Source organism: Mustela putorius, unplaced genomic scaffold (genome assembly GCF_011764305.1).
Source record: "Mustela putorius furo isolate JIRA1106 unplaced genomic scaffold, ASM1176430v1.1 tig00000174_pilon_pilon_pilon, whole genome shotgun sequence".
NCBI classification, from domain to species: Eukaryota; Metazoa; Chordata; class Mammalia; order Carnivora; family Mustelidae; genus Mustela; species Mustela putorius.
In genome coordinates this window covers 26244289-26268038 of record NW_025421304.1, presented here as the reverse complement: position 1 = coordinate 26268038, position 23750 = coordinate 26244289, and the positions used below count along the sequence as shown (strand labels likewise).

At 51.1% G+C, this 23750-nt stretch overlaps 1 protein-coding gene across 4 annotated transcripts in view; it reads right to left on the bottom strand.

Moving 5' to 3' along the window:
• The window catches only part of SLC9A5 (solute carrier family 9 member A5), a 26240-nt gene extending 2490 nt beyond the window's left edge, over positions 1–23750 (bottom strand). The window contains exons 1-16 of one of the 4 annotated variants that reach the window (XM_004744406.3): positions 22178–23749; positions 18678–18980; positions 16299–16462; positions 16030–16108; positions 15571–15748; positions 14783–15003; positions 14359–14561; positions 14050–14139; positions 13887–13957; positions 13039–13168; positions 12478–12566; positions 12191–12317; positions 7550–7720; positions 6979–7048; positions 6196–6330; positions 2810–3403 (exon numbers count right to left, since the gene is read on the bottom strand). In XM_004744406.3, coding sequence (XP_004744463.1) covers positions 2931–3403; positions 6196–6330; positions 6979–7048; positions 7550–7720; positions 12191–12317; positions 12478–12566; positions 13039–13168; positions 13887–13957; positions 14050–14139; positions 14359–14561; positions 14783–15003; positions 15571–15748; positions 16030–16108; positions 16299–16462; positions 18678–18980; positions 22178–22370 — 2697 coding nt within the window. In that variant the 5' untranslated portion in view covers positions 22371–23749 and the 3' untranslated portion in view covers positions 2810–2930. Of the gene's footprint in view, positions 1–2809; positions 3404–6195; positions 6331–6978; positions 7049–7549; positions 7721–12190; positions 12318–12477; positions 12567–13038; positions 13169–13886; positions 13958–14049; positions 14140–14358; positions 14562–14782; positions 15004–15570; positions 15749–16029; positions 16109–16298; positions 16463–16648; positions 17638–18677; positions 18981–22177 lie in introns of those variants that run through there. The other 3 variants (XM_004744408.3, XM_045076168.1, XM_045076169.1) reach the window with 3 other exon arrangements.

Here is a 23750-nt window from a genome sequence, read left to right as displayed (position 1 = left end):
AGATTACAGATCTCTGCATCCCCATTACTTTGCTGAGTCAGAACCTTGGGGCAGGCCCAGGAATCTACATGGCTTTTTTTTAAAGGTTTATTTTTAGAGAGAAAAGAAGTAAGGAGGGGGAGGGGCAGAGGCCGAGAGAGAATCTCAGGCAGGCGTCCCACTGACTGCAGAGCCCCGATATGGGGTTCGATCTTAGAACCCCAAGATCACGACCTGAGCCGAAACCAAGAGTCAGATGCTTAACTCACCGAGCCACCCATCCAGGTGCCCCAGGAACCTGCATGTTTGACACCTCTTGGGGATTGCGACCCTAAAATCTAAGAATGGTTGCCTGCCCTCTCCAGCCTCTTCATGTCCTTAGGCTGCTTGAGCAGAACAAGCCTCCCGTCTCCAGCCTTCCTTTCTACCAGTCCATCCTCCACCGGGGGTTTCTTTCATTCCATCTGGCACCAACTGCATTTGAGCTCCCTGAAGCATATCACTGCCCATACCACTCCCCAGATCACAGTTCTCCCCGGCCAGCTCTCTGCCCCCTCCACAACTCAGCAGTGTTTCCCACACCAACCCCCACAACCCCAGCCTTTGTGTCCCCGGCTGGTCTCTTCACAGCACATCAGCCACTGCTCCTAGCATCTTGCCACATGTGCTCTGGGCATCCTTTGTTTATGCGGTTCTTTCTACCTGGAAGGCACCCACCCACCCAACTTTGCCTGTATTGTCTGAACCCTTACATACACACACTTTCACATCCACTTCCTCCTCACAAAGCCTTCCCAGATCTCCTCAGAACCCCACAGCACTTTCCACGATCCTCGCCTTGCGTCTAAAACCTGTAATGGCGAACATGCTGTTTACTAGATTCTTATCATTTTTTCACTTCGTCCTGACAGCAAACTTCTAAAATAAGTATACTTGCTTTTCCGTCTTGGAGATGAAGACATTTAGACTCACAGAGAGTATGTAACTTGCCTGAGCTGCCGTATCTGATAAGTGACAGCTGGACTGTTAATTCTAAGGTCCTATCACTGCCAACTCTAAACAATGTGAGGGCAAAGCCCAGTTCTTCCCGTTTTCCCATTTGTAGCCCAGAGAAGGGAAGTGCTTGTTGACTACCTGTGTAACCTTCGCAGTGTCGAGAGTCCTTCAGATCTATAGAGACAGAAAGTAGATTAGTGATTCCCTAGAGCCGGGCAGGCAGGGGATGACGAATGACTGCCGATAGGCACAAGGTTTCCTGGGGATAATGAAAATGTTCTAAACTTAGATTGTGATGAGGGTTGTACAACTTTGTGAATATATTAAAAAAAAACCTCTGAACTACATACATTTTAAACCGGTGAGTTTTGTCGTATATGTGTTGTATCTTAATAAAGATGGATGTACTTCAGACACAGTGGGAATTGAATCCGGGGCTGTTGTTACCTAAGGGTTTTGGTCCCTAGATGTTTCTGGACCCCACACTACCCAATTTAGAGTGTAAACTCCCATGGTAACCAGCTCCCTTGAGATTGCCTCCCACCTGCCATGTGCAGAGGACTTCTGTTTATTTGTCCTATACCTGCCTCCAGATTTTCAAGGAAGGCTTATCTGGTGCCGGGATGTGCTGGCTGCATCTCTAGGTACCTTGGGACCTATCTCCTGGAGTCTCTTTTCCCACTGGCCTCCCCCATTTTAGAGTGGGCTCCCAGTTCTGTGACTGTATGCCCAAACAGCTATCCCTGAACTGCCACTGCAGGTCCCGTGCTCAGGCGACCATATTGGAAGATATAAGGGAGGAGGGAAAGAGGTCCAGAGGGCCCAGCAGTCCTTCCCAGGATCCCCCTCTATTTTCTCTCCTGGGAGCCCAGGGCAGACAGTCATAAGTTTGTATTTCCCTCATCAGATACCCCAGTTGCCCCTGCAGCCCTAGGACCCCCAGACACATGGACACAGGACACCCATTCATCTGAGAGATGTTTAATGTGTCTTAGGTTCAAGATACAAGACACAGGACAGGTGCTAACCCCAGGAAATTTTCCTGCCACCCAGTCAGCCCGCTTACCACTGCAGCCAGGTATCCCAGCCCCAGAGCAGTGAGATGGTGGCCCTGGAATACCTGGCTCCTTTCCTATTTGGGGAATGTCAAGGTGGTCACGGCCCAGAGGCCACTATCTCCCTTCCTCAGAAAATCCAGACCCAGGAATCTGAAAGATCCAGACTTGGATACAGAGCAGCAGATCTTCAGAGTGACCCCTGCCAAGAAATAGCCCGGATCTGAAGCCTGGCCCAGCCCTGTGGCCTTGATCCTGGAAAAGGAAGAACTATGGCCCCAGTAACTGGCAGCAAAGGGAAGGAAATAAAGCAAGAATTGGACACAGGTTCCCACTGTCCCCCCGCCCCCCACAACTGGTTATAGGTAGCGGACCCAACAGGGCAGCAAAGCCTAAGGTTGAGGCCTGCTCCACCTCCTACCCCATCTCTCTTGAGGACCAGCCCCTCGAATAGCCTCAGTGCCAGAGCACTGTCCTTGAGCTGATGCTGGGGAGTGGGTGGAGGGCAGGAAAGGCCAGCATCAGCTATGGAATGATGCCCTCACTTTGGGGGCAGGAACAGCTGCCTAGAGTGACCCTAGGGGGACCCACTGAGGAAAGGGCATCAGCTTCCCAAGTGGCTGGGCCTACGACCTAGAAGTTCTAGACGGGGTCTTGAGCCAGGGTAAGGGCCTTATTGAAAGGGAAGGTGGCAGGGATTAGGAGCAGGGAAGGTGGTGAAAGGGCCCCTGTGAGGACCAGTCCAGGATACCCCTCTGACCTGCCCCAAGGAAGTCCAGTTGCTAGTTCAGGCTCCTCTGGCCCCTTGTCAGGCTAAGTGGGCTCCTCTGTCCATTGCCCAGGGAAGACTTCCCTTGGGGGGGGGGGGGTCCAGCCTCTGTTCCTCCTTGAGCCCGTAGGCTACAGCCGGCCACCTTTGTTGAACTGGATGCACCAGTGGGAGTTGGCTGTGCGTGGGCTAAGATGGGTGCGGTCCTCGTGTCCCATGAGGGGCTGCAGCTCCTGCTGCTGGGGGATGTCAGCGCTGCTCTCACTGCGAGAGCGGCCAGCTTTGGCCAGGCTTGGTGGAAAGGCGAAGCTAGGGCGTGGATCGTAAGGCAGGTCGAAAGGGGGCTGGGGCTCTTCAGCGGCCAGTGGGCAAGGAGGCAGGCGGGACATAGTTGGGGCCTGGGTACAGGGCGGGGACGCCAGGCTCTCCAGGGACGAGATGCTCTGGTTCCAGCCCGCCTGCATGTCCACGGGCACAATCTTGGTGGTTTCCGAGGACACGTAGACTGCCAGATCTCCCTGCCCACTCTTCCAGGGTAGCTCCTTCTCTGCACAGGTTGGGGAGGGGGGGATGATGCGTGGGCTTGGGCACACCTCAAGGCTCCCTGAGGACAGAGAGTACATAATGCACTCATCAGTAACACAGTGGAATCCTTCTCAAGTATCACCACATTTTCATAAATATATTCATTCCACAGTTGCCCTAATACATCCATATGTATGATTCGTGGATGAGGGCAAGCTCTCTATTTTATCCCCAGCACCTAGCACAGGGCTGGGCACCCAGTAGTTGCTCAGCAAATACTGACTGAACAAAAGAAGATAATTCAATCAAGAGAAAGCAGGCACCAGGCAGGGATAAAAGCCCATCTATGATCAAGTCCTCACCAGCTTGCAGCACTGGCCTCAGAAACCACATCCTGCCAGGCCCTGTTCCAGAGGAGACAACAGCGAGGGTAAGGGAGATCGTGGGGCTCCACGCCAAAGGCTTTGGTGTTGGACGCCCGGCCTGGGCCTCCACCACAGCTGTTTGGTGGGACAGAGCCCAGAGCATGAGCTCATGCAAACCCCATAGCAGGCTGGATACTGTGCCACAGAGGGGACCTGGGCCAAGAGGCCCCGCACTGCTAGCAGCCGACATAGAAGGCCAGGCCACTGCATGACAGGAAGTCCGAGGTTCTGGAAAAGAAGCCCCCTGGCCACATCCCGCCCCCTGCTCTCCCAAGTCAGTACAATACCTTGCATATAATAGGCGCTGGGTCTACCCGCTCATTGAAAAGTCCTGCGCAGTCGAGTACATTATGAAATGCACTGATGCTGTGATTGGAAGTAAAACTCCCTCTCTTGAAAGACCCAGAATATTAAAATTTTAACCACCACCACCACCAATGAAAACAACAACAAAATTCACTCTTCAACTTTGGAGGAGGCTTCATTGGTCTGAGAACTATTAAGTGAAAGGGACAAAAATGAGCATATATCTCTTCTTTCCTGTATGAGCTGCACCTCAAAGTAATGAAGTCACTGAGGAGAAGTTTTTGGTAGAAGTGGTGCTGGTAATGCAGACAAGAGATGGAGAGTCCTGGATGCAGTGCTGGGACTGGCAATGACCGTCAGTGGTCCTGAAGACAGCTGGACAGCTGGGGGTGAACTTCACTACGGAGGGGTCGGGCTACCACCTGAACCCAGTGATCAGCAGTAACCTCCCAAAAGAGAGACCCCACCGGGGATGTGTTTCCGGATGTGATGCAATACAAAGTACACCATCACTGCCTCTGAAGGGTTCTTAGCAAAATATCTGAACCGAAGTCTGATCGGGATGTAATGACTGGTTTAAAGGAAATATAAGGCCCAGTGAAACATACGAAAATGATGCCTAGGGGATTCAGTCAGCAAAATCCAGACAAGGGAAGACTGTGGGACAAATAACCAGATTATTTCAATAAATACATGGGAAGGAAAGAAAGGAAAGGGGTAGGAACCTATATATCAGGGTTTCTCAAATTTGACACCACTGACAAGATGGAACAGATACTTTGTTGTAGGGCTGTCCCGTGCATCAGAGGACATTCAGCAGTGTCCCTAGCCTCTACTTGCTACACGCAAGTGCACCTCTCCAGTTGTGGCGACCAAAATGTCTCTGGATATTGCCAAATGTCCCCTGCAGGCAGAGTCATTCCACTACCACTCCCTTGAGACCACTTGCTGTAGGTTACAGAGACTTAGCAACCAAATGTCATATGTGGGCCTTGTATGGGTTTTTATTTGAACAAATCTACTGTAAAAAAAAAAATTACAGGGACACCTGGGTGGCTCAGTTGGTTAAGCAGCTGCCTTCGGCTCAGGTCATGATCCCAGCATCCTGGGATCGAGTCCCACATCGGGCTCCTTGTTCGGCGGGGAGCCTGCTTCTCCCTCTGCCTCTGCCTGCCATTCTGTCTGCCTGTGCTCACTCTCTCCCCCTCTCTCTCTTTGATGGATGAATAAAATCTTTAAAAAAAAAAAATTACAACAATCAGGGAGATTTGAACACACGATAAAGACTTTAGATATGATAACGGTATTGTGGTTAGTATTTTTTAAGAAGACTATGTATCTTTTAAAGATACATGCTCGAGTGTTTATTGAGGAGATAATATATTATCTGAGATTTGCTTCAAAAGAACCCAGAGAAGAGGGGGGCATAAGTGAGGGAGTAGATGAAATAAGATTGGTTAGAGTCAGTAATTGCTGAAGCTGGGTAATGGGTAAATGGAAGTTTACTTTATTATTCTGTCTATTGTATATTCTGCAATTTTTCCATAATAAAAAATTTTTAAATGACCTCTGCAGAGCCAGCTACAGTGATATTATGAGGAAGTTAGGTCTCCACATATGGAAACATGTATACATTGTTTTTTATTCACAACAATGCCATTTTGATGAATTCAGACTCCTCCCCCAGGCCAGGCTGCCACCCTCACCGGGGCTCTACCTGAGGGCAGATATACTGAGCCTGGGTCACAACAGAGCCTAGTGTTAGGTTTGCTTGTCACCTCATATGCCTCGCCAGACTGTAAAGGGAGGCTGGGAAGTGGTGACAAAGGCTGTAGGCTTTGGAGTCAGATGGATCAGGTTCGAATTCTGGTTCTGCTGTGGGATGCTGGGCAAGTCCCAAGTCCCTCTGGCCCTATGAGCTCAGTTCCCCCACCTTGGTTGTGGTTGTTGTGAAGACTGAGTCAGATCAGGCATGTCAGATGTCTGATTATAAAGGAGATGCTCAGTAAATGTTGACTGGGGAATAAATGAGTAGGAAAAGGGAGTTGTCTGGAGGAAAGGCCATGAGCAAAAAGGGAAGAAGGCAGCTGCACAGCTCCGGCCTGCCTGAGAAGGAGCGAGGCTGGGACGAAAGCATTACCTGAGACCTTGCCCTCTTGGAGAACCTCACTGGTGGCCCGAGCCACAAAGATGATCCCCTCGTCGTCCTCCTTCTCTGTCTCTGAACTGTCACTCTCCTCCTCCTCCTCAGACTCCACAGTTAAGATCACAGCAGCTGGACGGGGACAAGAAGCAAGTGGGGATGGCCAGCCTGGCAGCTGCCTCTTGGTGCCTCATAATCCCAAGCCAGCTCCCTGTCCACCCAGGCAAGCGCCCACAGCTGACACAGCCCCCTACCTTCTCCTCTGGCTACTTCAGTTCTGGCCTAGGGGTTGGGGCTGGAGAGGAAGGGAGGTGGGGTGCTTCCTCAGAGGAAGCCAGTGGGGAGGTTTTACTTTCTACCTCCTCCATCCTGTCCTCTCAGCCCCAGAGCCCATCATCAACTGAAAATACGAGCATCTGGAAAGGTGAAAGGCCCATCAGTGCTCAGCTCATCCAAACTCTTGGTTTTGCAGACAAGACACTGGGCCTCAGGGGCTGCACACCCTTCAAGCTCGCCCCTTCTCCATGACACCTTCTCTAAGTCCTCAGGGCCTATAACCTGTAGTTAGTAGCCATTAGACGCCTCCTGCCATAAACGGAGATCTGCCTAGAATATGTCCAGCTTTGAAAATCAGGGAAGCCCATCAGGTCCCTGAAGGGAGGAGCCTCAAAAGTCTATGGCTCTGAATGCAGCACAGAGGAGATCCTCCAGGTTTTGGCTGATGGACATCTGCCCTCCCAGATCTCTCCTCCCTCAGCCCCACCCCCACTCCCTGCTTGCCTGTGTCCTGAAAGCCCAGGTCTCGCAGAGGTTTCCCATTTGTGGCCTCAGTGTTAGCCAAGCCATCCTTCTGAGGACCAAGGAAAAAAAACCCTAAGGCTCTGACCCCAGCTCAAAACCCCAGCCCTGTTGTCAGAATCTATGTCAGTCCCACTGGTTCCATCTGCCCTTGGCCCCCCAGGCAAGTGTCTGGAGTCTAAGTAACCTCTGCTCTGGCAAGGGCTCTGGATGCCTCAGCCTGGGCTGAATTAGGGACTCACGGAGCTCCCCCTGCCCCTGCCCCCCAGGAACCTGCCTTTCTCTTGCTGGCTTCATTTCTGGTAAAAGGTCCTGCTGCATCCCAGCAGGTAACCACCCACATGACAAGAGGTGGATCTCCCTCAGAAGGCCTCACCTTACCCTTCTGTGACTCCAGGAAGACGCAAAAGGGAACACAAACTATTGTACCCACCAAGGCCTTGAGGATTATCCACCTAGGGGGCCCCCTGGGCTGGATTCCAATACTTGGGAGCTGGAAACTCCGCACCATCAGCATCCAGCCCCAAACAGAAGTCCCAGAGAAAGCACGTGCCTTCTTGCGACCAGTCTTGCGAGGTCGTGGCTTGCTCTTGTTGAAGCAGATGTTGTGCTTGGTGGACTTAAAGGACTCTAGCCGCCGCTTCATATTCTGCTGGAAGATCTCCTTGTCCTGCCGTTCCTGAGCATCCTCTGAGATGAAGTGGCGGCTGCAGCTGGCTTTGTACTGGCAATGACAGCCCCACCCTGCCATGAGGCTGGGAGCCTTGGCCTCCCACAGGAACCCAGGCCACAGCACCATATGCACCATAGGCTCTGCTAGCCCAGTTTTTCCAGAACCAACCATGGATTAAAAAAAATAATAATAAGGGCACCTGGGTGGCTCAGTGAGTTAAGCCACTGCCTTTAGCTCAGGTCATGATCTCAGGGTCCTGGGATCGAGTCCCGCATCGGGTTCTCTGTTTGGCAGGGAGCCTGCTTCCTCCTCTCTCTTTCTCTGCCTGCCTCTCTGCCTACTTGTGATCTCTGTCTGTCAAATAAATAAAATCTTAAAAAAAAAAAAAAAGAAGAAGAAGAAGAAATAGGAACCCAGACAGACTGTATTCTCAATTCACTGGGGGAAAAAAACTTATTTTTATCACAAACCTATTCCCTCCAAATCTGGCATCCCTATCCTGTATTGCCCTTCCCAATCCTCTCTGACTTGAAGTAACAAGAGGCAGGGGGCCCTGTATCTTATCCCTCAGGGCTACTACTATTTCCTTCTTTGCACTTCCATTTAGGAGCCTGGTCCCTGTGCCTGGCCCACACCACCCGCAAGGTACACAGGATTCTCCCTCCACAAGGAACTCTCTAGCCAGCCATTTCTACAAAAACTTTGGACTTCCAGAACTATCTCTCCTGACAACCTGGACCCTCTCGGTCCAATAGCCACCTGCAACCAATTCAGCACCACGCCCATCATCTGTTCCTTCCCACTCTTCCTCACAAAGACCAAGCCCACTACATACCTACCTAGACCGCCAGATAGAAGTACTGCCATTTGGTCTGAATCATCTCATCTGGGCTCACCTCCCCAGGACCATCCTTTCCTATACCTTGTATTTTCTGCTGCCCTGAGCCGGTTCTAAGAGCTTTCTTCAAGTCTCCCATCAGCCCTCCTTGACCTAATCACCCAGAGGGACCCCTCTCTCCCTCTCTCCGGGTGGTGCAGGAATCAGCTCTCCCCCAGGCCTCCCCCGAACCCTGGCCTCTCCCTTGCTCAGCCCATTCCTCCCTGCCTCCATCAGCCCCTGGCTCCCTGCTATCCCCTCTGCCCCAGAACCTTCACTGAAGGAGTGGTCACCATGACCACCCCCTGCTTTTAAGCATGCTCCTGCCTGTACTCCCCTGAAGAAAGCTTTCCACTGAAGGCACTGCTTCCCTTTTGCTGCCAAACTTTCATACTTTGATCCTGACACTTTCCCTCATATGCATTACTTTCTTAAAAGCCAGAAATACAGGGACGCCTGGGTGGCTCAGTTGGTTGGATGACAGCCTTCGGCTCAAGTCATGATCCTGGAGTCCCAGAATCAAGTCCTGCATCGGGCTCCCAGCTCCACAGGGAGTTTGCTTCTCTCTCTGACCTTCTCCTTGCTCATGCTCCTTCTCACAGTCTCTCTCTCAAATAAATAAATAAAATCTTAAAAAAAAAAAAAAAAGCCAGAAATACAACTCCAGGGTCCACGAGTCCATGGTGCTACGTTCTCCCTGGTCACCAGTGCCAAGGCTTGGCCTCTGGTTAGGCGCTGGCCTGACCTCTGTGGAGCATCCAGCTGTCCTGCCCCACACCTCCGAGACACACCATCTGCTACTGCTCCTCCCCCCTCCTTTTCTCCCATGTGGAGTCCTCACTGTGTTGTCCTTGGCCCTCCTCTCTCCCTTCCAAATGTTCTCTGGAGTAAACTAGCCCTTCTCCCAGCTTCAGCTAGCCAGCCTCCTGACTGAGACCAGGGCGCCATCAGACCATATGCATTTGAATCACCTGGACAATTGACTAAGCCCACCAGATTCTTAGCCTGTTCCATACTACAAATTCAGAATTTCCAGGAGGTAAAGTCAGGAATACTATTCTAGCAAACTCGTATTCTAACAAACTCCCACGAGGGATTCTGATGTCACCAGGTGAGAAAACCTCTGATGATAAAGACTACTTATAAATCTTAAGTTCTAGCCCTCATCTCTCTCTCAAACTATCATCTCATACTTGTAACTGCATACTAAACACTCCTGTCTCTTTCTGATGACAGTTCTGTCTCTTTCTCTGACGACATTTCTGTGGAGAACATGAAGAATCATAGATTGTGTTATGGTGTACCTAAGTGGATTCAGAACTAGTTGAGTAACCATACCCAACAATACTTGGTCCATGTCAGTCTGGAGGAAAGTCTTTAGCAGCAGTCCACAGGGCTCTGTCCTCAACTCTATCCTGTTCAACATTTTATGTTGATTTGGATGAACACAAAGTTAGCAGACTTAGCAAATTTTCACATCATGTGAATCTGAACAGATATTTGGTGCCAGATATGGGATCCAAACGATAGAATGATGGGCTAAATCACATAAGATGACATTTAACAGGGATAAGCACAATCTTACTCCAGTTTTTTAAATTGACTATACAGGAACTGCACCCATTGACCAATCTTATGCACACACATCCATAGACAACCAATTGTTACATACATCCTGATGTGATACAGGAAGAAATACACAGCACACCTACTGAATGATCCTGAATCTGACCAGGCCTCTAGATCTAGCTACCAGAAAATACAGGGGATGGAGGAACGTGTTAAACACCGCCCCTGGAATACAATCAGCAAAATCTATAAAATGGGAAATTCTCCAAAACGAAGTATCTAGTTTCTCAATAAATAAGCAAGTGGGTGAAAAGGAAAAGGAACAATATATTAGAGATTTTTTCTTTAATAAAGAGACATATTTGCCAAATGCAAAGTGTGGACTTTATTTGGATTCTGATTAAAATCATCTGGAAAAAAGATGTTTATGAACACTGATTGGATATTTCATGTAAGAAGGAATTATTATTATTTGCTGTAAGTGATAATAGTACTATGATTTTCTATATATAAAATATATGTATATATACATGTAATACGTATAGAGTTCCTGCCACATAGAGATACGTATTGACATATTTAGAGGTAATATGTCTGGAATTTGCTTTAAAATAATAAAGTGTGGATGGGGTGAGGTGGGGGTACAGAATGTTACAAGATTAACCATGCATTGATAATTAGAGGAGCTGAGTGATGGATATATGAGTTATTTTATTGTCTAGTTTTGTGAATGAGTAAAATTTGTCTTAAGAAAAAATGAAACAAAAAAACCCACAGGTAGGATAAGACAGCATTTAACAGCCATTAACTGAGGAAGACATGGCAGGGTGGGGGGGTGCCCGATTGTAAGGACAATATGAAGCCTCAGAATGGTAAAACAAAGCTGGGTAGATTCTGAGCAGCGGGAAGAGAACGGCAAATTCTAGAACTAGAAAGGTAAGAGAGCCCCTATGCCACGCCCTGGCCAACCACAGCTAGAGAAGCATTCTGGGTCTTGTTTCTTATGACCAGAGAAGACACACCAAGGAGAGGAAATGCTGGCTTGAGGGCAAGAAATCCTATGTGAAAGGGAACTTGTCTTGAAACCTTTGAAGGCTTATTCTGCAGAGCTGCAGAGGGTCAAATTAGGGCCAGTTAATGCCACGGAGTTAGGGGAAGCCACTTCTGCCTCAATGATAGAAACAACCTTGACTGTTAAAACTGCCGGGAATGGGGGGTGCCTGGGTGGCTCAGTGGGTTAAGCCGCTGCCTTCGGCTCGGGTCATGATCTCAGGGTCCTGGGATCGAGTCCCACATCGGGCTCTCTGCTCAGGGCTGACCTCTCTCTCTCTCTCTGCCTGCCTCTCCATCTACTTGTGATTTCTCTCTGTCAAATAAATAAATAAAATCTTAAAAAAACAAAACAAAACAAAAAACTGCCAGGAATGGTAACAGCTGCTTTCCAGGTTCAGAAAAGTTCAATGTAATGGCTTGCTGCCCCCTTGTGGGGTTGCAGCAGATTCCCTCCTGGATAGGCTGGGCCTTCTAGCCCCAAAGCTTCCTGACCTGCTTTGGACTGACATTACCTAAGAGATGTCTGCCTTCCCCCGTGCTGAGCTGGTCCCATAGGCTTCCTCAGCACTCCTGCTTCTGTCTGCAACCCCATCAAGCCCTCTGTAGTCTGTTCCCTCCTATACCCTTCAAGACAACCACCCAATCCTATGTGTTCCTCTCCCTTACTACCACCCAGCTTTGATCTAGTGTTTCACTCCAGCCTCCCAATTGGCTCTCCCTGTCTCTCACCCCACCCCTCCCATTTGGTCTGTGCTCTGCTACCGGAAGAAGACATCTTTAAACAGTGCTTGTATCAGGCCAACCCTTTCTCAAAAAAAAAAAAGAAAGAAAGAAAGAAAAGGGAAAAAAAGGCTAAAAGTTATTACAAGATGAAGCCCATGCTCTTCAACTGGGCATTTATAGCTCTCCACTAGCTGGCACCAACTGCCTCCTGCACCTGTAGTCATGGCCTCCCCAGACCACCCTCCCCCCACCACCCCCCCAGCTCTCCCTTGGAACTCTCACACCCTGCCTGCTCTCACCCTGCGGCGTGGCTTGTAGAGGCCTCCACAGAGCAGGTGGTGCATCGCAGCATCCTCCCGGTCCCGGCCGCTGCGCACTGTGTCAATCACCTGCAGATCCAGACATGCTCCACTGCCGCTCTCCCTCCTGCAGGAGGCAGGGAACACGTGTGCTAGGGAGGGGCCGGGAGGCACAGGCCAGGGGAGGGCAAAAGGCAAAGGTGCCCACACATCTTCCCTGAAAGGGTGCAGAGAGAGGGCCCAGTAGAGAGGAGCTTGAGGAATCGGAAGGGGGCTAAAGGACTTACAGCAGGTTGGTGACAGAGGTTTCTGCCACAGAATTGCGGCTGGGCATAGAGGGCAGAGTGAGCCCTGTGGAGGACAAGACATGGCCTCCCTGCAGGGGCCAAGACAGAGGTCAGACGGCAGTCAGACGGAGGGTGGCCAGACAGTCAAAGGGTAATAAAAAGAACAATAGTTAACACTTATTCTGCGCTTTGATCTTCTAGGTACTGTGCTATGCACTTTAAATATTGAATCCACAATACTCCATTACATAGGTATTCTCATTCCTGCTTTCTTACAATTGAGGAAACAATAAGGGACTTACCCAAGATCACAAGCCTGTAAGCGGTAAGAATTGAACTGCATCTGCTGACTCTAGAGTCTAGCTCTTTCTCAGCTTTCTCTACTGCCTGCCAGACTCTGAATTCAGCATCAGGTCAGGCTGGTTCCTGCAGCTGCCACTTCATCAGACCATGGAGTCAGCTGGGAATTCCCAACTGCCTGCTCAGGTCCTGCCTGCTTGTCACCCCTTCCTGTCTTGATCTACTGGTTACCTGCCAACCCGCCACTGGCTGCTGGCCCACCTGGTCCACGAAGCTGATGGCATCCCGGATGTTGAGTCTATAGTACACATCCCAGATCTGGTCCCGGATGCGGTAGGCTGACCGCCGCATCAGCAGCTGACTCAGGTACTTCTTGTCAAACTGCTCCCACCTACGGAGGATGTCAGGCCCAGCCCTGAGTGCCATCCCCAAAGCCCAGCTGGCTGGCCCTTCCTCAAATGGGGCAGGGGCACTGCCAGCACTGGCCTGGCTCTCTTGATGTGGGCCTCAGCCATGGAGTATCTCATAGCTATTCCTGGCCCTTATGGAACTTAAAGCATTATGGGAAAGACTGACATTAAATTGAAGTTATTGCGAATAACTAAAATTGCAACCATAACAAGAACTACAAGGGATAGAGTATGATAGGGATTTGTCCTAGTCAGGGAGGCCAGGAAAGTCCTCCTTAGAGATTTGATGCCTATGGTGAGATCTGAAGGCTGAACAGAGGTTAAGTAGGTTGAGAAGGAGGCAGGGAATGTTCTGATATATAGAATATGGGCAAAGGTCCTAGTGGCAGGGTGGGGGATGCACAGTGGGTCCTGAGGTTCTAAACCAGATCTGTGTAATGAGCAAGCAGAGAGTCGAAGGCAGAGCAGAGCACGATGAGGCTGGAGTCTGGCAGGTGCCAGACAACACAGGGCCAAGCAGGCTTCCCTGGGAAAACCTGTCTTATCCTGAGAGTACTGGGATGCCACTGAAGAGCTCCTGGCAGAAGTCAGCCAGCCCAAGTCTGGCTGTATCCCTTCTCAGAAGTGTGGCACATCCCCAGTGCTGCCCTGGCTGGTGGGGCTGGTGTTGCTGAAGGAGCCTTGGGGGAGCTCCCTCACCTGTCCCTCCAGTAGTGATAGCCATGGTGCCCCACAACGTCCTCCACTGCAGCCAGAATGTGGTCAAAAGTCTAGAAGGGGGTGGGTAGGGGGACTGGATCAGGACTCTGCTCAAAACAGAAGGAAGAGAGGTATGGGTGGAGGGATGGGGTTTGGTACCCACGTGCTCATGCAGCTCCTGGTTCAGGGTAGGTTTGTGATGCTCACTCCTCTTCACCTTCAGCCACTTGACCAGTGGCTTGATGGTTAAGCCCTATGGACAGGCAGCAGGTGAGCCCTGCCCTATCCAGTTCCCTGCTGCCTTTCTCTCCCCATAATTAGACCTCAGCTCTGGACCTCCACCTCACTGCATTCAAGGTCTGGTAAGTCAAATCCCTATTCCCCAAAGAGAGGAGCCCCGGTCCCAAAGGCTCCATGCCTCCCCCAGGGCCTGCCGGACCCTCTCCCTACCCAGCCTCATGGGCTCTCCCACCTGCACAATGACTGTGAAGAAGACCACCACAATAGTGGTGGCCACAAAGTAGTCCTTGGCAGGGACCTTGGTCCTGTCCAGTAGGATGACGAGAGCGAAGGCCACAGCCCCCCGCAGGCCCCCATAGGACATCACCACCTGGTCAATCTTGTCCAGAGGGACCAGCCGGAACTGATTCAGCACCCACGTCTGCAGGACTACGCCTACAGCAGGAGGGAGGCCAGTGGGAGCAGGGCATTGGGAGTGGAGGACCCAGGAGTGGATGGCACCAAGTATCTGGGCTAGGGTCTCACAGGGGTTGGGAGGGTGAGCAACGGGGCTGGGGGGGGGTGCTTAGGAACTGACAAGGATATGGACTCAAACTGGGGGATGCACTGGGGCAGGGCAGGAAGGAGAGTGGGAAACCAGAGGGTACTGGCAATACCGAGGGCTCGGAAGAACAGGATGAAGAAGAGGGTGCCCAGCACCAGCCCAGAATCCCAGGCCCACTTGGAAGAGTCCACAGCTGAGATGCCAAGCAGCATGAAGATGACAGTCTCAGCGCAGCTGGCTAGAGTCTTCATTGTGTATTTGACAGCCGTGCGTGACTTATGGGAGATGTTGGCCTCCACGTACTTCTTACAGCCCAGGCCACACATAGTCACCCTGGGAGAGGAATGGACAGACAAGGCAAGTAAGGAGGGGCTGCAACCTCTGGGGTTGGAGCGTGCCGCAGGAGGGGTGTTGCCCATCACAGGATGTCAGGCCATCAGAGCTGAGCCCAGAGACATAGAGGTTATCTCAGGATAGCTAGTGGTGGCTGGTCTTGGGATAAGGCTCCAAATCTGCAGGTTCCCACTCAGTGCCTCCTGGAGGGGAAGCTGGGAGAAACATGCTCTGACTAGCATCCTCTCTGAGGCACCTTTTACAGTGCTGCAGCCATTACAGCTGGTGGCACCAGGCCTTGAGGTCCACTTCTAGCTCAGCCTATACCCCAGAGAGTGCTTCAGGCAGAAGAAGGTTGGGTTCTGAGGTGCCCAGGGCAGTGCTACAGGCAGGTCCTGAAACATTACCTGAGGTCTGTCATCTCCCCAGGGGAGTTTGAGGCTCCCACTACCACAACGGCTCAGGGAAGCCTACTGCCTCCTCAGGGTCCTGCTTCTGCCCACGTAAGGGGCAACCATCTCCAATGCCCCCTCCCAGCTGCCTACATGCAAGGCCCCCAGGACTCACGCAAGAATAGCAGAAAGCGAGGCCATTTCAGCAGTGAGGTAGGCTGCATAGGCGAGGAGGAAGACCAGCAGCGGCTCGATGATGCGGACCCGCTTGGTGAAGCGTGTGGTCAGGGCCAGGAGGAAGGCAAAGACTAAGCCCACAGCTGCCCCGCCCAGACTGACCACAAACAGGGAGGCTGGGGGAGGAGTGGGTTGTCAGCATGACCCCTGGCCCGGACCCCACCCGGGCAGACAAGACTGCTGCCTGGCAGGGAGCGGAGGACAATGCCCACTGTACTCCCCGGGGGTCAGGATCCCAAAGCCAGGATCCCGGGAGAGCCACTCCTTCTCAGGTTTGGGGGACCCCATTTCTCCATAGTGGAGGGAATGGAATGAGGCAACCCAACAGCCTCTGCTGTCCTGACGCAGCTGGGGGGACAGGGACTCAGCAACCCAGCCAAGAGGGGAAAATACTGACCGACTCCTTTCAGGTAGTCAGCAGCCTGCACGTTGGCAGAGCCCATCTCCACAAAGGAGTTGCAGACCTTGTACAGCACCTGAGTGAGAAGAGGAGAGTCAGGAGCAAGAAGAGGGAAGCCCCAACTGGGACTGCCAGGAGAAGGTGAAAACTGAGGCCATGTTTCTTCCCCAGGAGACCCAGGTAAGGGTCTGAGCATGCTCAGACACCCAACCAGTCAGAGCATGGCAGCGGGGGTCAGGGAATGGCAGCCAACTGAGCACTCTCACCACGGTGACGGCATCATTGAGCAGGGACTCGCCAAAGACGATGATAAAGAGAGTGTCGTTGACGTGCACCTCCTCAAAGACAGCCAGCACAGCCACGGGGTCCACTGCTGAGATGAGGCTCCCGAATAGCAGAAAGTCCAACAGGCTGGCCTGCACTCGAGGGGCTTTTGAGGGATAGATGGGGGACAGCAGCTGGTGAGGTATCCAGTCTCCCACAGCATTCCCTGTGACAAGCCCTAGCTTCCCACCCCACTGTGGAAACAAGGATGCCCAGAGAGGACTTGGGATGGTGAAGAGTATCAGCCCGCAGGTCAGGAGACTTGAGCCTAAGGCCTGGCTTTGCCACTTACCAGCTCTGTGATGTTGGCGCTGTCACTGTCACATGACTTCTCTTAAGCCATGCCTCCTCATCTGCCTACCTCACGAGATTGCTGCAAAATCAACCCAGGAGATGGCTAAGAAAGCTCTAAGTAACCTGAAAAGTTAAGGGGGCGCTGAGAATAAAAATTTCAACTACAGTAGTAAGAACCACTAGCTGGTGGAAACTGGCTGCTGACTGGCTTTATTAGAGACAAGAACAAGAGAGTGCTTTCTCCCACATCTGTGGTTCTCAGCCTAAGGGATGTGACACAATTCTCAGCAGGAGGGGGAGGGACTGTCCATCTATGAGAGCTCAGTATGCTAGGAAAACACTCACCATGGGGAGAACTTGAATATGACATAGAGTCTCTGTGAGCCTCAGTTTCTTCATGTATATACTGAGAATAGTAACAGTATCTACCTCAAAAGCTTCTTTATTTAGCCAGAGCCTCATGCATAGTAAGCACCTAATAGATATTACTGATTGTTATTCTTATCTAATGTCCTCCCTTCCCTTCCTGCCCCGAAGAGTTCACTCACCCATTCGGAAAACCAGGTTGGAGTCCTCAAGTAGAAATTGCAAACCTCCCCTTGTGCCTTGGAAGAAGTCTGAATTATCAAAATTCAGAATTGAATGGATTTGGGTATAGGAAATGAGGAGGAAAGGAGTAGGAAGGCATCCTGAGGGCAAAGAGCCCCAGTAAAACAGACCTCTCCTACTAACCTTGGACCTATTATCAAATGAACCTAAGGACTTCTATTTCCTCATCTATTAAGTGGGACAATTTACATGCTAAAAGGGTTGCTGTAAAGAGTCCCTGGGATAAGTAAAGAGAGAACACTCAGTGTAATGTACTGCATTCTGTGGATATATAATGTGGATTTAATAATAATAATAATAATAGGGGAACCTGGGTGGCTCAGTTGGTTGTGTGACTGCCTTCGGCTCGGGTCGTGATCCCAGAGTCCTGGGATCGAGTCCCGCATCAGACTCCCTGCTCGTTGGAGAGTCTGCTTTTCCCTCTGACTTTCTCCCCTCTCATGCTCTCTCTGTCTCTCTCTCAAATAAATAAATAAAATCTTTAAAAATAATAATAATAATAGTAATAATAACAACAACAACAACACAACAACAATAGGGGTGCCCGGCTGGCTCAGTCATAAGAGCATGTGACTCTTGACCTCAAGGTTACCAGTTCAAACCCCATGTTAGGTGTAGAGATTACTTTAAAAAAAAAAATTAGGGGTCCCTAGGTGGCAGTTGGTTGGGCGCCCAACTTGGTTTTGGCTCAGGTCCTGATCTCAGCATCTTGAGATCCAGCGCCGCCTCGGGCTTAGCGCTCAGCAAGTGTCCTTGATTCTCTTCTCCCTCTGCCCCTCCCTACTATGCGCACGTACTCTCTCAAATAAATGAATAAATCTTTAAAAAAAAAAAAAAAAGAAAAGAAAAGTAAAGGGGTGCCTGGCTGGCTCACTGAATGAAGCATGTGACTCTTGATCTTAGCGTTGTAGGTTCAAGCCCCATGTTGGGTGTAGAGATTGCTTAAAAATAAAATCGTTTTTAAAAAGTTAAAAAAAAAATCTTAATTTTAAGAAAAAATAATAATAACAGAAAACCACCCTGACGTGACTTGGGCAGAGCCAGGATGGTTGGCCCTCATGGAACAGTGAATCGTATCTCAGGGGAGCAAGGCTGGCAAGTGGCAGTGTGGTGACAGAGGGCAGGAGGCAGCAGAGTAGTAATGCAGGCTTCCCAGCCTCGGCAGCCCACACACAGCTGGGAGCCAGGCCTCTGCTCAGCTGTCATGCTGCAGGAGCCCAGACTCAACTGGCAGAGACCTAAATGAAGGCTGAAAGCCCATCTGGAGTGTTGCCTTGCACTCCAGGTGGGAGCGACCTAAGATGGAGCTCTCAGGGCATGGCTCTTGCCAATATGGGATCTCCAGAGCTGGAGAAGGGAGTTGGGTGACGAATCTAGTAAAATCTCCCTCTGCCAGTCCAGGTCCTAGGGTCACTTACCCACAAGTCCAGCCTGCTGCAGGCCCCACAGGGCAGCACCTGTTGTGAAGGCATTCCATAGTGTGCCCACCACGGCGTAGGTGAGGATGGCACCCAAATTGTCAAAGAACAGCCTGCTAGGCATGAAATAGCCCGAGTCCAGCACAATAGGAGGCAGCAGGAAGAGGAAGAATGTGCCTGGCTCCAGCTGGTACTCAGCTTTCTTGGCCACAGCCAAGACAATGCCTCCAAGCACCAGTCCCAGCAAAATCAGCAGGCAGCTCTCAGGAACCAGCGATGTCACCTTCCGAGACAAGTGAAACACTACAATGCAAGAAGAGGGCAGGATCTATCAGCTTATGGGACGGGAAGACACACACACACACACACACACACACACACACAGAGGTCTTTAACCTCCCAGTCTCAGAGGGTTATCCAAGGTCAGGAAACCTGACCCTGGGACCAAGGAGGAGAAAAGAAAGGCAAGACTGCTCACATCTCCAGCTTGCATGGCTACAAGCCCTCTGCTGCAGCTAAGGTTGTCTGTCTCTTGGTGCTTCTGTCATGGTAACATAGGCCTTTGCTTGCTCTTTCCATTTCTGGAAATGTCCCCTCCTCTCTACTCTCATCCTCAGGGGACCTCACCTTTCTCTCTGAGCTCCCTTATTCATGGCTATTATTTGAGCCTCAGCAAATGTTAGTTGGTATATTTTTATGCATAACATAGCTATAAAAATCAGGGCCTCTACAGTCAGGCTGTCTGCGTTTGAAAACTAGCTCCTCTATTTCCTAGTTCCATGGGCTCTGAGCACTTAACTTCACCTCTCTTTCAGTTTTCTCATGAGCAAAATGGGAATAAAAACAGTCATCATCTCATAGAGTTGCTGGGAGGTTTAAATAAAACAATCTACTTGATAGCACTTAACCCAGTGCTTTATCATACGCACTCAGTAAACATTACCTAATATATTATGTCCTGCTTCCTAACTAGACCATAACACATATTATACATCCTAACCCAATGTGCTTCTCATTATATAGGCTCAACTAATGACACAATAGCTTTAAATTAAATTAAAACAACAGTTTTAAAAACACTGGGTTTTTAGCAAGAAGATCTCCAGTTCTTCTGGCTCCATCACTTTCTAATGTGTGATCTCAAACTATTTAATTTACCTGAACTTCAATTTCCTCTCCTGTAATATAGGAAAAATACCTTTCACCCAGGGTGAGGATAAAATGATATAGTGTGAATGTGTCCAGCAGGATATCAGATATATAGTAGGTGCTCAACAAATGTTGATTGAAAATGACTCTAGGGAAGGGGTGCCTAGCTGGCTCAGTCAGTGAAGCATGCCACTCTTGATCTCAGGGTTGTGACTTTGAGTTGTATATAGAGATTACATAAAAATAAAAAATCTTGGGGCGCCTGGGTGGCTCAGTGGGTTAAGCCTCTGCCTTCAGCACAGGTCATGATTCCAGGGTCCTGGGATCGAGCCCCACATCGGGCTCTCTGCTCGGCAGAGAGCCTGCTTCCCCCTCTCTCTCTGCCTGCCTCTCTGCCTACTTGTGATCTCTCTCTCTGTCAAATAAATAAAATCTTTAAAAAAAGAAAAGAAAATATTTAAAAATTTTTAAAAATTAAAAATCTTTTTTAAAAAATGGCTCTGTGGGAAAATAATGACAGGACCTGTCCCCAGGAAAAGAAGAGAAGTATGAAATGGGTGTCTAGCATTATTGCCACTCCTCTTTCCCCACTAAAATAAACTCTTTTGGCTTTCCCCTGGGCCCTGAGATCCGAAGTAAACACCTCTGCCCATACCTGGAGTGGCAGATAATGGAAGTGGCCTCCACATTAGCATATGTCAGACCCAATGCTAAGACAGTGTGCCCTTTGGAAGCTGTACCCAAAGGGCTTAGAGCAATTCCAGGCACATAATGGGAACTACATAAATTTCTGTTGAATAAAAGGGAAAAAAACTTCCTAGCAATGAAGCTGAGGGAAGGTATCCCGGATTGTCCTACTGATCTCTCCCATCCTCTGTGAGGATTTGTCTGTGTGTGTGTGTGTGTGTGTGTGTGTCTGGGGGGGTGCTAATGAAGAGGCTCTCTTCTACCTCCAGAGGAGGTGACTTCCAACCTAGCCAAAACACTAGAATTTATGGGGGAAACTACGTTTGTTGCTATATAAGCCCCATATAAGACAGTAACTTTCCCGCAACTCATAGACTCCTCAGCAAACCCAATTCTCAGCTCCCAAATCTAGGCTCCTCCCACTTGCTCCCATTGCTGCCAGGCTCTAAGGTAAATTCAGTCATAGATCTGCCCACACACATCCCTACCTTCAGTTCCCCCCTCCTCTCCTTCAGGGACTCCATTCCATTCTCACTTCCAGGGCATGCATCAGCCCCAACACTGCAATCCAAAAACCCATCACCAAATCCTGTTCTCAGGCAGAGCTAGGTTCCCTGAAGGCATTCAGGCCCCATTTTCTGTTATTAATGGGCTGCCAGAACAGAGTGGAAAGTAGTTCTGTTCCTGCCCAGCCTCCCCTCATCCCCAGCAGAGTCCCTGGGGGAGTAGAGGGGCAAATTCTAAGCTGTGTGATTCCTACAGGAAGACTGTATTGGTGAGATTGGAGTACAGCCTGTGCCAGCATAGCTGGGGAGTGAGTAGCAACGCTCAGCTATAATTAGTCACCCCCACAGCAGAGCCTGAACAACAGGGAGAAGGAGGAGGGTCTCTGGTGGGAGGAGGGACCAGTGGCTGCTCAGAAGTGGGGAGGAAGGGGCAAAGACAAGGAAAAGCAGCTCTATTCAAGGTAAGGAATGTGAAGAACAACCTTCAGTGTTGTGCAGACTGAAGAAGGTCGGATGTATGAAAGCACCTAGTGTAGGCAGCAGAGAGTAAGGCCCTAATAAATGGAAGGTTTTCTTTTTTTTTTTTTTTTACCCTGAAATGGGAAGAATGTAGACCTGAATTATTGGGGGGGGGGGGATCCTGTTAAGCACACCTAAAGAAGGGTGCATCTATAGGAGAGCAGAGGGGAGCTAGAGGAAAAGTGGCAGTCTAGTATCCCAAGAGAGTGGACACTTGTACGTGGTCTCCTGGGAAGACTGCTTCTGCAGATCCAGAATGCCTGGATTTGCTGGAGGACACTATCTCCACAATATCCCCACACATCTTTGTTGCTGACAGAGGTTTCTAGGAGCCTGGAGATTGGTGGAGAAGAGGCCAGACCAAAGGGCTTACGCGGAGGAGGGGGGCTGAGAGAGCAAAGGAGTGTAGGGATGAGGCTGGAGAGAGCTGGGGCAGCCCTCAGAGAAGGCCAATCCTCAGACCTCCACCGCCGGGAGGGGAGGAGGAAGAGAGGGCGCAGGAACTCTGAGAGCCCGGATTTGTGGAATCGGAACCTGAGTCCTGGCACTGTGCAAGAAGCCGACCCAGATCTGGGGACTGGGGGTTGAGGGCGGGTCCGCTGCCGGCCGCTGGCCTGGCGCTCACACACACGCACTCACCGATTTTGGCCAGGCTGGCCACCAGGATCCACAGGGCTACCAGGTAGGGCGCCTCCACCTCGTGCCACTGCCAGCGGAAGAGCGCCAGCCCTGGGGGAGGCTCGCCGGACGACCCTGGCTCCTGGGTGGGCGCTTCGGTGGTGGCCGCCCCCGCCAGGGGCAGCCCGAGCAGCGGGAGTGAGGCGAGCAGCATCCTGCTGCCTGCCTAGCAGCCCTCCCAGCACCGCACGGCCGCCGGCCCCGCGTCGCCGCCGCGCCTACCGGCCGCCCCCGCGTCACAAGCACGTGGGGCTCGCTCCCCCCAATCCCAGCTCCGAAACCCCCAAGCCGGGTCCGGTCTCCGAGACCGTGCCCCGGGCGTCCGGACTCTGGACCCTTGCTCCTCCCGCTCTAGACCAGTCTGAGCTCTGGAAACCCCCCAGTCCAGCTCTCCAAGTCCCGAAACCTATTCCTTCGAGTCCAATCCCCCAAACCTTCCCCAAAGCTCCTCTGACCCGGTTTCAGAGCTGTGAGGTGCCCCAGCCCTCCGGAGGCGCGGCCGCTTCCCACCCGCCGAAGGAGGTAGCGGGTCGCGGAAGGAGAGGGGGTCTGCGGGGGGCGGGGTGCGGGCCGGAGGGGCTCATCTCCCTCACAGCTAGTGCAGACCCGCGGCGAGGAGCCCGCAGCTGGTACTGAAGGCGCGGGCCCCGCCGCTGCCGCGTGCAGACGGCAGGGGGCAGTGCGCCGCCGCCCTCCAGAGCCTAGGACCCCCTTCGGGCCCCCGCCCAGACCAGCGCTGCGCACGCGCACTGGGCGCTCCCAGAAAGACGTGATGGACAACGCTGTCCTTCCTCAAGTCCCCAGAAACCCCAAGACCCACACGGGGCCCAACTCATTCGAGGCTGATAAGGAAGCTGTTCTTCCAAATCGAGGAGCATCCAGCTTCCGTTTCGGTCAAAGTACAAGGAAGTCTCACCTTTTCCATGAACAGAAGGGAACCTATCTTCCTTCCTTAAACTATGAGAAAACGCAGCCTATCGATTTCCTTCAAACTAAAAGGGATCCACTCACCTTTTTCCCCAAACCTGAGAGGCATTTGGCCTATCTCACCCCAAACTGAGGAGGACCGTCTCCATTTTTCATTCAAGCTGTGGGGCATCCATCCCACATCTTAGCCTAAACTGAGAAAAACGTTCTACCTCCTCACTCAATTTTCCCAGAGCCGAGGGGCACCCACCCGTCCCTTTTCTTACCCAAACTAAAGGGAAATGACCCCACGTCTTCCTTAAAACTGAGTGGAACCTATTTTCACTTCTTGCTTCAGACTGAAAGGGACCCATCTCCCTGCTTTCCCCAAATGACGGAATCCTATCCACTTCATCCTCAAACTGAAGGAATCGGGACCATCTCGTCCCTAAACTCAGGGAGACCTGGCCGGCCGTTAGCTGAAAAATTTCCGCCCCACCCGCCCGAATAACCCCTCAACAAGAAGGTAGCCTCACCCCCAAGAACCCCAAAGAAAACCTCTCGGCACTGGGCACGTTCTTAAAGGCGGGGCTCGAGCTCGGGTTTTCCCGCCGGCAGAGCCAGTGAA